This window comes from Microcaecilia unicolor, chromosome 6 (assembly GCF_901765095.1).
Source record: "Microcaecilia unicolor chromosome 6, aMicUni1.1, whole genome shotgun sequence".
Lineage (NCBI taxonomy): Eukaryota > Metazoa > Chordata > Amphibia > Gymnophiona > Siphonopidae > Microcaecilia > Microcaecilia unicolor.
Genome location: NC_044036.1, coordinates 50796813 through 50811275, shown reverse-complemented (window position 1 = coordinate 50811275; position 14463 = coordinate 50796813). Strand labels below are relative to the sequence as shown.

Below are 14463 nucleotides of genomic sequence, written 5' to 3'. Positions count from 1 at the left end.
AGAGTGGAAGTTACCACAATAAGTCTGTTCCAGGATAAAATCTATAAAAATTTATTCATAGGTGTAAAGTCTCAAATGAGTTCATCCACGTGTAATCTATTTGCTATATAGAAAGCATAACCTGTGTTTTTAGGTGCACAGTCTCAAATGTAGTACATATGTCAGCAGATGCTTGGTCTCAATGTTACAAAATATGTGCTGTACAGATGGACCCAACCACACAAAGTGGAGGAACACACAGTCCTTACGTACACCAGCAAGAGGGGAGTCCGAGGAGTAGGGTAGATAGGCGCTTCCAGAAAACCAAGGGAGTTGTAAGTTCAACAAGGTGATTGTTATTGAAACAACTTAAAAGACTCGACACAGCTGTTGATTTCGGTGTCAAAACGTCTGCATCAAGAGTCTACAAAAACATATATAATACTTGTATGAACATATAAGTCATAAAACATATCAAATATTAAATATAAAAAATATTAAAATGTGGTAACAGGTCAAAAGGCTTATTTTAGGAATTACAAAAATTATATATGCATAAAAATAATACATAAAAATACATAAATGGTGTTGTGGTCATAAGAAAACACAGCAAAAGAGAAAAAATGGAAGTTAAGCATAAGAAAACAATGAAAAAATACTTATAATATGAAAAATTAAATAATATACTGTGGCTGGCCTCTTTGTTGTGCAAAGGTAGGCAACGTTTCCAAAGCAATATGCAACTTTAGATCAACACAGTGGATCCTATTTGTGGAAAAAGGCAAAAAAAGACCAATGATGCAAATGCAAGTTAAACTGGAATGGGGAATGAAATGCCAGAGAAACGGGGTGGCAGGAGAGTAAAAGGCCTGCCAGTGTGTGGCGGGGAGGGGGGGGTAGGGGGTAGGAGAGAACAAGTTACAGGAGCATCAGGGAGGGAGCGGTTCAGTGGCAGGAGAGAAAAATATATGCAGGAGGGGAGGAAGAGTCTGGGAGAGAGTCATGTGGTGCTGGGAAAGGAAAGGCTGTCTGTGCTGGGGGTGGGTAGGAGAGAACGCAGGGCGTCTGGAGAGAAAAAGCTGCAGGGGAAGAAGTGAAGAAGAGAGGAGGAGAGAAAAGGAAGAGAGAGGAGGCCCTGAAAATAGAGTCAGAGCACAGACAGAGGAACAGAACCAGAGATGAGGAATAATATGATTAGAAAAATAAAATCACTGGACAACAAAGGTAAGAGAGAGGATTTTATTTTCAGTTTAGTAACTGAAGTACAGTATGTCAGTTTTGAGAATTCTGCAGTCTATATTTTGCACTATACAGGTGGAAATGTGAGGGGGACACTTTATGCGATTAACCGAAAGATTAAAACTTTTGCAATTAATTACGGGGTTCTGGCTTTTAATCAATGTACAGCCCTAAAAATTACACAATCCAGTGTGATCCAAAATTTTCTTGAAGGCTCGACTTGTTTTGACATGAATGTTTGCAAGTAATTGTCAAAAGTTAATTCAGAACTGAGAATCAAGAGACCAGTTTGCTCCTGGCTTCATGATAAAGCACTTGTACTCCATTTTAGGATTGCCGTCGGATCATAAAAATGTTTGTGATTGCACATAATTGGCCTGATTCTATATACAACACTCAACATTGTACATGCAAATATGGTGCATACACACTTTGCACACGCAATTAATAAATGAGCCAATTAGCACCAATAATTGGGTGCTCATAATCAGTTATCAGTGCTAATTGGCATTAATTAAAATTTGTGTGTGCATCTTTAGGTGCCGGGATAGGATCCTAAAAGGGGGAGCAGCAATAGGAGGAGCATGGGTGGATCGGAGGTGTTCCTGGAAGTTATGCTCAGTTTTATAGAATAAGGGAGGTCCGTGCATACTTTAGGCGTGTGAATTTGCACTAGGTTTTACTTGGTGTAAATCCTCGCCCTCAAATTGGGTGTGATTCCCATCGCCAAATGCTATTCTATAAACCATTCCCAACTCTGGTGAGCGCCATTTATAGAATAGCGTTTAGTGCAAAATTCTGTTGGCATAGATTTGCAATTACATATGTCTTAATCTGAACTAGCACATGAGAATTGATTTTTGACATGGTGGTAATTTATCTCCAAGAAATCCCTCTAAAATAATTTTCAACCCAACATCTTAAAAGTTTTATGAATACAGGGTTTTAGTTTATAAATCGCTTATGTCATCACTCAAAAGTATCATAACTGCCCTTTGAACCATTAATGTTAAAATTGTTCCAGTGCAGCCTTTCACGAAAGGAAATGCTTTAAATATATTTCTGCTATTCTTTTCATCTTTTACATAAATTTCAAATGAATTTCCCCGCACTCATCCCCACCAATAAAAAGAGTAAGGGGCCCTTTTACTAAGCTTCATTAGGTGCTAATGTGCGCTTAATATAGCTTAAAATGATGTACCATGGGATGTGCTCAGGTGTCCCACACTGCCTTGGGATGTAAATTCCAAATTAAGGTTGCCCCAGCAGCCTGGAACTAGCCACGATATTTCAGACTCCGAAGCAGCAGAGCGGGATGGAACTAAGTGAAATGTTGGCCATCGTTGGTCTGGGGGGACAGTGAAACAATACGAGAAGTGGCTCATGGAGTGTTTTACAGAGATGAGTACTGCTTTCAACTCTATAGCACTGTATTTAAGTGCATTGTGCAGTGTTTACTTTGGATATGAACTGAATATTGAAAGAATGACTAAATGTTGAAAGAATGTGGAACACTAAGAAATGAGTATTCACTAGTGTTAAAGTAGGTGATGGAAGAAGAATTAAAAAATTTCCTATTAAGAAAGGTTTAAAAGTTTTTGAAATGGACTGGGAAGGTTTTTGAGCCAGTGATGAAGAGAAGAAGATCCTTGTGATCGATTTAAGCTGTATAACTACTGAGTTGGAGATCATAGAGGCTTTTCCTTTCCTTAAGTTCTATCATTATCCTTGGCTAATGTTTAGTGGGTCATAATACATTTTTTGCCTATCATTTCTTTGATTTGTATGATTCCACACCCAGTTCATTAATAGTTTTGTGGTAAGTGTCAAATGTGCATACGTTAACCGTGCACTAAAAATATTTTTTGTGGGGGGCGTGCCAGGGAGTGGAGAGTGGGTGTTCCTGCGCTAATGAGAACAGCTACATTACCATTCGCTAACTGGTTAGTGCACGCATAGCGTGTAAGCCCTTAGCATTTACAAAATGGGTGGAGATAAGTACACATGTGGTAATTTTTCAAAATGGCCATGTGCTGATGGCAGCATTAAAGCATGGCTATTAATACATGAATACAAAAATGCTATTTCTATGGCTGCAGTAAAAATGTCCTTAGTGCTTGGGAAAGACACAGATAGGGTGTGCTAAGGCCACTTTTTACTGCAGCTTAGTAAAATGGCCCCTTAATGCATAGCCACAGGGCCGGTTTTAGACAGACTGGGACCCAGGGCAGAAATTAAGGATGGGGCCCCCTCCCCCAATCTCCCTACTTACCATTACTGCCACACATAAAATAACTTTAAATGACTTCTTCACACACACAACACAGACAGACCTTCACCAAATACAGAACAAGGGATCACAAATTAGAAACACAAATATATCAACACCAAAATTGAAACTTGGGCAAGTGCTGCAACACTGGAGAAATAAAAACAGAAATGCACTCCCTTTTTTATTGAACACAATTGGTAGCATCACCACAGGAGAGCTGGGTCCCCCCATCCCCCAACTTTGGGTTCAGATCCCCAAAAATTAGCCATCACCCTTGCTGTGGCTGGCAGGGATCCCCAAACTGTGCTAGCTGAAGACCACCTCCTCTAGTTTGGCAGCCAGAGCTCTCCAAGCTCTGCAGCTGGTGCCTGTGTCCTCATGCTGCTGCCACCATTGCTGGTCCCCTCATGCATGCTAGTTTTCAGGTACAAATCGAGGGGAGGAGAAAATCGCGGGACATCAAGGGGAGGGAGGGAGTTGTATTCACTGTAGTTACAGTACTTTTATTTTCTACTCCAAAATATATTAGGCACTAACTTTTTAACTTTTATTTAGTAAATGTTTTAATGTGTTCTTCATTGTACTTTTACTTAAGTATTAAAATACTAGTGGAACCATGCCCATTTCCTGAACAATGAAATGGGCCCTAGGAAGGCTGTCATGCAAGCTTTTTTTTATCTCTCTCTACTGCCCTCCCCTCCCCTCTATGTCCAGAGATTCTCTTCTTCCCTGCTCTCCCATCCGTGTCCTGCGATTCTCTGCTGTACTGTCCTCCCATCCCATCCCATCCATGGCCATCAATTCTCCTCTGCCCTTCCCTTCCCTTCCTCCCTTCCTCCCTCCCTCCCTCCCTCTCTCCCCTCGATGTCCCGCGATTCTCTCCTCCCCTCAATTTGTACCTGAACGTTCTCTGGCTGGCTGGCGCTGGCTTCCATTCCATTCGTAACGTCCCTCCTAGCGTCAGCTCGCCTCCAGCGTTCCCTTCCTTCTCACTGTTCCTCCCTCTGACGTCATTACGTCTTGACGCGAGGGCGGGACAGTGATGGGGAATGGAACGCTGGAGGCTGGCTGACGTCAGGAGATGTTACAAACTCAGGCAGCCAGGAGATGTTACGAACCCAGGCAACCAGACATGGAACGTTGGAGGTGCAAATTATTATATAGGATACATTTTTTTTTACTTAAGTACTTTGACCTAGTAATTTGAACAGCACTGCTGCCAGGTACTTGTGGCCTGGAATGACCACTGTTGGAAGCAGGATACTAGGCTAGATGGACCATTGGTCTGACCCAGTATTGCTATTCTTATGTTCATATATTAATGGTTCAAAGGTAGTTATGATGATATTTGAGTGAGATCAGTAATTAATATGCTACAACCCTTTATTCATAAAAACTTTGAGATGGTTTGTTTCCATCATTGTTGTTAATCAGCACCATTCATTTTCAGGCTGTAATAATATTTTGAGCTGCATAAAGATCTGATCACTAGTTTTGGTGATAAGTGACCAGATACTATCACCAAACCTTCCATATCATCATGCTGATCAATCCATAGACTGGTGGGTTGTGTCCATCTACCAGCAGGTGGAGATAGAGAGCAAAGCTTTTGCCTCCCTATATGTGGTCATGTGCTGCCGGAAACTCCTCAGTATGTTCTCTATCTCAGCAGGTGGTGGTCACACACAGCAGCAGCTCTGGCTAGGTCTCCCAGCCTAATTTTTAGGTTTTGTTGAGTACCTGGGGTTGAGGGCTCTTCTTGAGCAAGTGCAAACTCCCGTTGGCTCCGTTGGAAAAAAAAAAAAAATTTTTTTTGAACGTCCTTAAGGGCGTTTATTTCGACGTTTATTGCAGCTACTCACTGGGACACCAGGTCGTTACAGCTCGGAGCGAGAAGCAGGTAATTTTTACCTTTTTATAGCGGGCAGGGGGTTCCCCGATCGATCTCCACGTGGCCTATGGCGTTGGAGGGCGAGGGCGCGAAGAATCGCTCCCCAGACCGCGTGCGCACTTCTAGCGGGGATGCGGGGGTCTTAAAGTCTGATTCGCCCTTGTTGGGTGTCAGTTCGGAGGCCGGTCAGTGTCCCGGGTCTTCCTCCGGTGCGGTGGTTTTTCCCGCCATAAACGCCCATCCCCCGCTGCTCGCCTCCGCCATCTTGGCCGGCCACTCTGCTCGGACGGCTTCTTCTTGGGCCGCCCTTGAGCTGGGAGAAGTTAATGCCATGGCCGCCCTTGATTTGGGCGACGGCAAAAAAGCGGCTAAAGTTAAGCGCCGTTCTTCCTTCGCGGAGTGTCGCGCCGGATGCCATCTTGGATGCACAGCATGTTTCTCCCCCGCTCTTGCGAGCGCCGGTTGAGGGGGCGTCTAGGGCTGTGGCCCAGGCTGCTGAAGTGCACAGTCTGGGGGGTTTCTCCCCCGAGTTTATTTTGCTGCTGCATCAGGCCTTCCTTATGCAAAACGCTGCCCCTTCTCCCTTGTCCGATAAAGGGGTTGAGGCCCCCGGAAGTAAACGCCCTCGGGTGGATTCCCAGGTCTTAGAGGACTCTGTTTCCTTTGATGTAGATGAGGGCAGCGTATCTGAGTTCTCCCAACGGTCCTTTGGGGATTCCTTGGAGGAGACGGATTCCCGCTCGGATGGAGCGGATGACCCCTCTGCAGCGCGGATCTTTCGCTCAGAGGATTTGCCCAACCTGTTAGTGCAGGCCATGAGCATTTTGAAGATTTCCTCTCCGGAGGACGTCTCTCCCTCAGCCCCTGTTGGCTCCGCCATTATGCTGGGGACGCAGCGCCCGCCTAGAACCTTCCACGTGCATGATGCCATGCACACCTTAATTGCGGCTCAATGGGATGTCCCGGAAGCGAACCTCAAAGTGGCTAGGGCTATGTCCCGCCTCTATCCTTTGCCTGAAAGTGAACGGGAGGCCTTTCTTTGGCCTTCCGTGGATTCTTAATCACTGCGGTGACTAAGAAAACGGCGTTGCCGGTGGAAGGTGGCACGGCCCTAAAGGACGCCCAAGACAGAAGATTGGAGGCGGCCTTAAGGTCGTCCTTCGAGGCGGCTGCCTTAAGTTTGCAGGCCTCAGTTTGCGGCTCCTATGTGGCCAGGGCGTGCCTGACGATTGTGCAGCGGGCTTCCCCCTCAGATCCTTCCTTGAGGGCTGATTGGCCGGCCCTGGAATCGGGCTTGGCTTATTTGGCAGACTTACTGTATGATGTCTTGAGAGCCTCGGCTAAAGGTATGGCTCAGACAGTCTCTGCGCGGTGGTGGCTTGGCTGAAACATTGGTCTGCGGACCACGCCTCTAAGTCGCGCCTGGCTAAGTTGCCTTTTAAAGGCAAGCTGCTCTTTGGGGTCGAGCTGGACAAAATTGTGACCGATCTCGGCACGTCTAAGGGCAAGAGGTTACCAGAGGTCAGGGCTCGGGCCAGTGCTCGCCCCGGTATCTCCAGAGGACGGTTTCAGGAAGCCCGTCGGTACCGCCCGGGCAAGTCGGGCTCCTCTGCCCCCTCTTCCTTCAAGAGGAACTTCTCCCCCAAGCAGCATTCCTTTCGCAGAGACCGCCGTCCCGGAGGTGCGCCCTCCGGTCCTCCCCCAGGGTCTCGTACCCAATGACGGGGTCCTGGTCCATGGCCCAGTGCAGATTGGAGGACGCCTGTCCTCGTTTCTGGGCGAGTGGACCAGGGTAACTTCAGACGCTTGGGTGCTGGAAGTCATCAGAGACGGCTACAAGCTAGAGTTCTGCCGACCCTTAAGAGACGGGTTTGTACTCTCTCCCTGCAAGTCTCCGGTCAAAGCTGTGGCAGTGCAGCAGACCTTGGACAATCTGATCCGCCTGGGTACGGTCATTCCGGTGCCAGAAGATCAGCTTGGCAAGGGACGTTACTCCATTTACTTTGTGGTACCAAAGAAAGGAGGTTCTGTACGGCCTATCCTCGACCTCAAAGGGGTCAATCGGGCCTTGAAAGTTCGGCACTTTTGCATGGAGACTCTCCGCTCTGTTATAGCGGCAGTGAAGGCAGGGGAGTTCCTGGCATCCTTAGACATCAAGGAAGCGTACTTGCATATTCCCATCTGGCCTCCTCATCAAAGCTTTCTGCGTTTTGCAGTCCTGGGCCAACACTTCCAGTTCAGAGCCCTCCCGTTCGGGTTGGCTACTGCTCCGCGGACCTTCTCCAAAGTAATGGTGGTCATCGCGGCCTTCCTGCGAAAGGAAGGAGTACAAGTCCATCCTTATCTGGACGACTGGTTGATCCGAGCCCCCTCTTATGCAGAGTGCGGCAAAGCTGTGGACCGGGTGATTGCTCTTTTGAGCTCCCTGGGGTGGATCATCAACTGGGAGAAAAGCCAGCTGCGTCCGACTCAGTCCCTGGAGTATCTGGGAGTTCGATTCGACACCCAAGTGGGCAGAGTGTTCCTGCCGGACAATCGGATTGTCAAACTTCAGGCTCAGGTGGACCAGTTCCTAGTAGCCTCTCCTCTTCGGGCTTGGGACTATGTGCAGCTGTTGGGCTCTATGACGGCCACGATGGAAGTAGTGCCCTGGGCCAGGGCTCATATGAGACCACTACAACTCTCTCTGCTGCAGCGCTGGACTCCGGTGTCGGAGGATTATGCTGTGCGCCTTCCCTTGGACCCAGCAGTGCGCAAGGCGCTGAGCTGGTGGCTGAAGACAGACAAGTTGTCTGCAGGGATGCCTCTTGTGACCCCGGAGTGGATTGTCGTCACGACGGACGCCTCTTTCACGGGCTGGGGAGCCCACTGCTTGGGAAGGACAGCGCAGGGGCTCTGGTCTCCGGCAGAGGCAAAGTGGTCTATCAACCTCCTGGAACTCAGAGCCATTCGGTTGGCGCTTTTGGAGTTCCTCCCGGTACTGGCGTTGAAGCCAGTACGGGTCCTGTCGGACAATGCCACGGCTGTGGCCTATGTCAACCGCCAGGGAGGTACCAAGAGCGCCCCTCTAGCCAAGGAAGCCATGAATCTATGCTAGTGGGCGGAAGCGAACCTGGAACAGCTGTCAGCGGCCCACATTGCCGGAGTCATGAATGTCAAGGCAGACTTTCTCAGTCGCCATACCTTGGATCCCGGAGAGTGGCAGTTATCGGCTCAGGCATTCTTGGACATCACGAAGCGCTGGGGCCAGCCGAGCCTAGATCTGATGGCGTCATCAGCCAATTGCCAAGTGCCGCGCTTTTTCAGCAGAGGACGGGACCCTTGATCTCTGGGAGTAGATGCTCTTCTCCAACAGTGGCCGACACAGGAGCTTCTCTATGTGTTCCCGCCCTGGCCCATGTTGGGCAGGGTACTAGACCGGGTGGCAAAGCATCCGGGCCGAATAATCCTGGTGGGTCCGGACTGGCCCAGATGTCCCTGGTATGCGGACCTGATAAGGCTATCAGTGGACGATCTTCTGCGGCTGCCAGTGGAGCAGGGCCTGTTGCATCAGGGTCCCGTGGTGATGGAGGATCCCTCCCCCTTTGGTCTTACGGCCTGGCTATTGAGCGGCAGCGTCTGAGGAAGAAGGGCTTCTCAGACAAGGTCATCGCCACTATGCTGAGAGCGAGGAAGCGCTCTATGTCTACTGCTTACGCCAGGGTTTGGCGTACCTTTGCAGCGTGGTGTGAAGCAGGCTCACTTTCTCCCTTCACTGCTCCAATATCTTCAGTGCTGGCGTTCCTGCAAGAGGGTCTGGAGAAGGGCCTGTCGCTCAGTTCCCTTAAAGTCCAGGTGGCGGCTTTGGCTTGCTTCAGGGGCCGCCTGAAGGGTGCTTCCCTGGCTTCGCAGCCAGATGTGGTACGTTTTCTCAAGGGAGTTAATCACCTGCGCCCTCCTCTGCACTCAGTGGTGCCTGCGTGGAATCTCAACCTGGTGCTAAGAGCCTTGCAGAAGCCGCCTTTTGAACCCTTGTCGAGGGCATCTCTGAAAGACCTGACGTTGAAAGCAGTCTTTTTGGTGGCTATCACTTCAGCCAGAAGAGTTTCTGAGCTCCAGGCACTCTCATGTCGGGAGCCCTTTCTGCAGTTCACTGAGGCAGGAGTGTCTATTCGCACAGTGCCTTCCTTCCTGCCCAAGATTGTTTCTCGCTTCCATGTGAATCAGCAGCTCTGTCTCCCTTCCTTTCGTAGGGAGGACTACCCAGAGGAATACTCTGCTCTCAAATTTCTGGATGTGAGACGAGTCATCATCAGATACTTGGACGTGACTAATGATTTCCGGAAATCGGATCATCTGTTTGTCCTGTTTGCAGGTCCTCGTAAGGGTCTGCAGGCTGTTAAGCCTACAGTGGCAAGATGGGTCAAGGAAGCCATTGCAGCGGCTTATGTGACCGCTGGAAAGGTGCCGCCTATTCAGCTGAAGGCTCACTCCACTAGAGCTCAGGCGGCCTCGATGGCAGAGGCCGGGTCCGTCTGCTTGGAAGAGATATGCAAGGCGGCAACTTGGGCATCGGCCCATACCTTCTCCAAGCATTACTGCTTGACTGTGGCTGCTCGGGCGGAGGCCCGGTTTGGAGCTTCAGTGTTGCGGTCAGAGATTTCAATGTCCCGCCCTGGGTGAGTACTGCTTCGGTACATCCCACCAGTCTATGGATTGATCAGCATGATGATATGGAAGGTAAAATTATGTATCCTACCTGATAATTTTCTTTCCATTAATCATAGCTGATCAATCCATAGCCCCTCCCAGATATCTGTACTGTTTATATTCTGGTTGCATTTCAGGTTCAAGTTTAGTCTTCAGTTCCTGTTCAGGAGGACTTCGTGTTCAATTGGATTCTTCAAGAGTTGAGACGAGTTTGTGTTACAGTGAGCTGCTGCATTCCTCTCCCCTCCGTTTTACGGGGCTGGATTGAGACATAAATTCTGCTGGCGCTCCCTCCCGCTTCGTGCGGCTGTAGGGCAGCTTTGTACCCCTCCCGCTTCGGCGGTGTTAGGGTCAGTCAGCTCCTCCCGCGGTTGCAGTTGCAGGATAAGCCAGATCCCCCCGCATCGGCGGGGTGGTGTCCCTCCCCTGCTCCGCGGGGATGAGCTGGACGGATTCCCCTCCCCCACTTCTGTGGGGATGAGCTGGGCTAATTCCCCTCCCCCGTTTCGGCGGTGGTGAGCTGGGCAGAGTGTCCCTTTGTGGGTGTAATTCTCTAAGTGCTGAGTCCTGCGGATGGAGCTTTGATATCGACATACTGAGGAGTTTCCGGCAGCACATGACCACATATAGGGAGGCAAAAGCTTTGCTCTCTATCTCCACCTGCTGGTAGATGGACACAACCCACCGGTCTATGGATTGATCAGCTATGATTAATGGAAAGAAAATTATCAGGTATGATACATAATTTTACCATCTCACTCCCTCTGAGGTCAGTAATATAATTTCTGACTTAGGAATATGAACTATAGTTGCACAGTCTTGGGTGCACCATGGCCAGCTGCAGCATGGGAGTGAAGTGTGGATTTAGATTCCATCTTTCTCCCTGAACCTTAGCTATGCTGGGCCGTAAACTTTGGTCACCTTCATGAAGTCTAAAACTGCAGGAGAGTTCTTAGTGCTAGTACTTAGTTTTTGTTGCACATGCAGGATTTAAGGCAATAAGGACCAAATTTTATAAATGGCACCTAAAAAATTGATGTCGAAAAAAAACCTGCACTTAGCACTATTCTATAAACTTCACCTAAAGTTAGGCGCGGTTTACGGAATATGCGTAGCGCCTGTCCTGTTGACTAAAATGTATGTGTAACCATTTATACCAACTAAAACATGGTGTAAATGATCGGGAACATTCTATAACAGTGTGGGTAATTTTAGGAACGCCTACGATCCGCCCGTCCCCCTCCCATGGCCACGTCCCCTATTGTATTCACGCTTTACAATTTACTTGTACCACTTTACAGAATACACTTATAAAGTTGTGCACGTAAATTCTAAGTAGTGCCGATTAGTACTAATTGCTTGCCAATTAGTGGCGCTGATTAACTTGTTAAGCAATTAAGTTACATGTGCAAATCAACTATGCCCACTTTAGTCACCGTTTATAGAATCCGAGGGTAAGTGCTCTATCTGAGCCCCAGACAGTTTGTTGGTTTGATTTGTGTTTGTAATATTTTGGCCATATACTTGGTTATAATTAAGATTTTTCTTTTACAGGAAGATTGGCAGGAGAGCAGTGCTGCTCTGTTGGCTGGGATGGAGGTTGGTTGGTTGAATCCTCTAGTGGGCCCTGAATATCCACTGGAGAAAGCATCTCAGGCGCACAAAGATATTATACACAGCAGTGGGGCATCTGGAAAGATGGTGTTCGTCATCTGATGCTATAGTGCGTTCTCTGCCTAGCAGTTATATAGCCGTTCTAATCAGACTTCAGATCACCCGAATTGTATTAAATTACAATATTTACATTTGTAATCCCCTTTTTACCAATTGTTTTTCCCAGCTGGAAAATTATGCAAGGTCAGGGCCGGTCTTAGCAAGTGCGGGGTCCTATGCAGGACCAATTTGATGGGGCCCCACCCTAGCCCCACCCCCCCAGCTCCAGGGCCGGCCGCCGCTCCCTCCCAGCTCCAAAGGCCTCCCTCCCCCCTCCCTCTGAATTTTAAGTTACCTCGTCAACGTCGGGACGGGTTACAGTGCCGTCAGGTAGCAGCAGCAGTCAGTGAAAAGCGTGCGAGCTGCTCAGCGCTTCCTTTCCCTCGCTCAGCTCTGGTCCTGCCCTCATTTCCTGTTTCCATGAGGGCGGGACCAGAGCTGAGCGAGGGAAAGGAAGCGCCGAGCAGCTCACACACTTTTCACTGACTTCTGCTGCTACCTGCCGGCGCTGTAACCCGTCCCAACATCAACGCGAGGTAACTTAAAATCTAAAGGGAGGGGGGACTGGAGGTTGGGGCGCGGCGACTTCAGGCGCGCCGTACGGGGCCCCCTTGAGTGCGAGGCGGTTGCCTCGCCCTAAGACCGGCCCTGTGCAAGGTTGTATGTTTTCTTTGCTCACTTATCTGACCTAATTTCATTATGAGCTGTGTTTCAGACAGGTCTTCCTCACAGTTCAATTAAAGATTGCATTTAGTATGATGAAATTGAATTAGTCCCCAGTTGAGGGACATGGAGCACACCACCTTTCAGAATTTAGCAGATATACAGTGTTTGAATAAGTCTTCTATGACTGATATCTGGTATTCAGTATTGCTTCTCAGGGATCCGGGAATAGGACCATTGCAAGGGGCAGCAAGATGGGTGTCTACCCGTGATGTCAGGTTGGGGACATTATGCCTCCCAGTACTATCAGAGAAGTCTCTCACACAACCTCTGACATCAGTATCATTACAGGGTGCGGAGGCTTAGCCAACTGGAACCATTCTTCAGGGAAAGAGAGGAAGTTGTTTCTGCTTCTTTTTTTCTCCAGCCCCTGCCAGACCAAAGGCCAGGGAATGAGGTCAGCAATCTTGTTGGGCTGGCAGTGTGCATTTTAACTCCTCTATTTTGCCCACTTGTAAAATGTTCTTATTGCACTCACATTTACAATAATGGCACATGTGTTTCTTTTACTTGTGAAATCTCACAAAAGTGGTTCATCGTTTGTGTACATTTCACTGACACGTTTTGAGATGAAGTGAGAAAAGTGTGAATCTAGTTACAGTATATGAACACATTGTGTAAAGCTGTATTTTTTTTTCATGTACAAACCTTGGTATTTGTGGCATGGCCGGTTCTGGCATTTTCCATTTGCCTTTGTCGAACAGTTAAATTCTGTGCCAAGGGTTAGAAAATTCAGCAGTACATTTTTTGAGCTTCTGTAGCACATTGGTGTGTAATTTGACATGGAAAAAAATCCCTCTAATTTTTATTTAACATCCATTTATTTTAAAAATGTTTTTTTTACAGTTTTATAATTTTGAGCAGTACAATGACAATCCCTACTCCCTGGCCAGCCTGGCTTGGAGATGTTGCAATGGCTTTCAGTCATGGGGGGGGGGGGGGGGGGGGGGGGAAAGACTTGAGTCTCTGCAATCACAGAAGGACCTCTGCTTGCTTGCTTAATTTAAGGTGCATATGTGCCATGCTGTGGAGGGGTGTCTGATCTTGCTAAGTGTCATCAATGCAATGGCTATGTTACCTGGAAATCCTAACCCCCTAGGTAACTATGAAGTTGTGTGCTACTGTAGGCCCAGTCAAAGCCAGTTCTGATTACTTCTTTCAGCTGCCAGCTCAAAAGAAAATTGTTAGGCTAACAATTAATAAGTTTCTCTGTTGACTGTATCTAAATCATTTTTGTTTCATTTTCCAAACCAATTTTCACATGTTCTGGGTTTATCTCCTCCTGTTTTGTTTTCTATTGTCACACTTTTTCTTTGCAGGTGCCTCTAAGGAACCCTCCCCTCCCCTCCCCATCATGTATCTCAATCCCTTCACTCATTTTTTTTAATCACCAGCAGACTTCTCTTGCTCCTATTAAACCTAACTTCTGACCCCAATCCCTCCCCCAGTATACTATTATATCCCTTTTGTGACACAGACTCCAGAATCACTGCAAAACTCTTGGAACCTGGTTTACTTTGAGACTCGTACTGGATTTCATATACTACCTTTCTGTGGTACAACCGAAGCGGTTCACATATATGCAAGTGCTTTTCTCTGGTGGGTTCACAATCCTAAGTTTTTTTTGTACCTGAGGCAATGGAGCCAAAATTGTTATATCCACACTACCCCACTCCTCAAGTCACTTCACTGGCTCCCTGTCTGCTTCCGCATACAGTTCAAACTTCTCTTACTGACCTTTAAATGCATCCATTCTGCAGCCCCCCCCCCCATTACCTCTCCACTCTCCCTACATTCCTGCCTGTGAACCCCTCTCACTGGACAAATCTCGCTTGTTGTCCCCCTTCTCCTCCACTGCTAACTCCAGACTTTTGTTCCTTTTCCCTCGTGGTACCTTATGCCTGGAATAGACTTCCTGAGCCTGTACGTCTAGCTCCATCTCTACCTGTTTTCAAAT

General features: G+C 47.9%; 1 protein-coding gene across 1 annotated transcript in view; it reads left to right on the top strand.

The window, feature by feature from the left end:
• The window catches only part of CRYZ (crystallin zeta), an 80678-nt gene extending 66956 nt beyond the window's left edge, over positions 1–13722 (top strand). Inside the window, exons 9-10 of the mRNA XM_030207721.1 lie at positions 11625–11927; positions 12441–13722. Of these exons, the coding sequence (XP_030063581.1) occupies positions 11625–11786 (162 nt within the window). The 3' untranslated portion in view covers positions 11787–11927; positions 12441–13722. The remainder of the gene's footprint in view (positions 1–11624; positions 11928–12440) is intronic.
• The last annotated feature ends 741 nt before the right edge of the window (positions 13723–14463 follow it).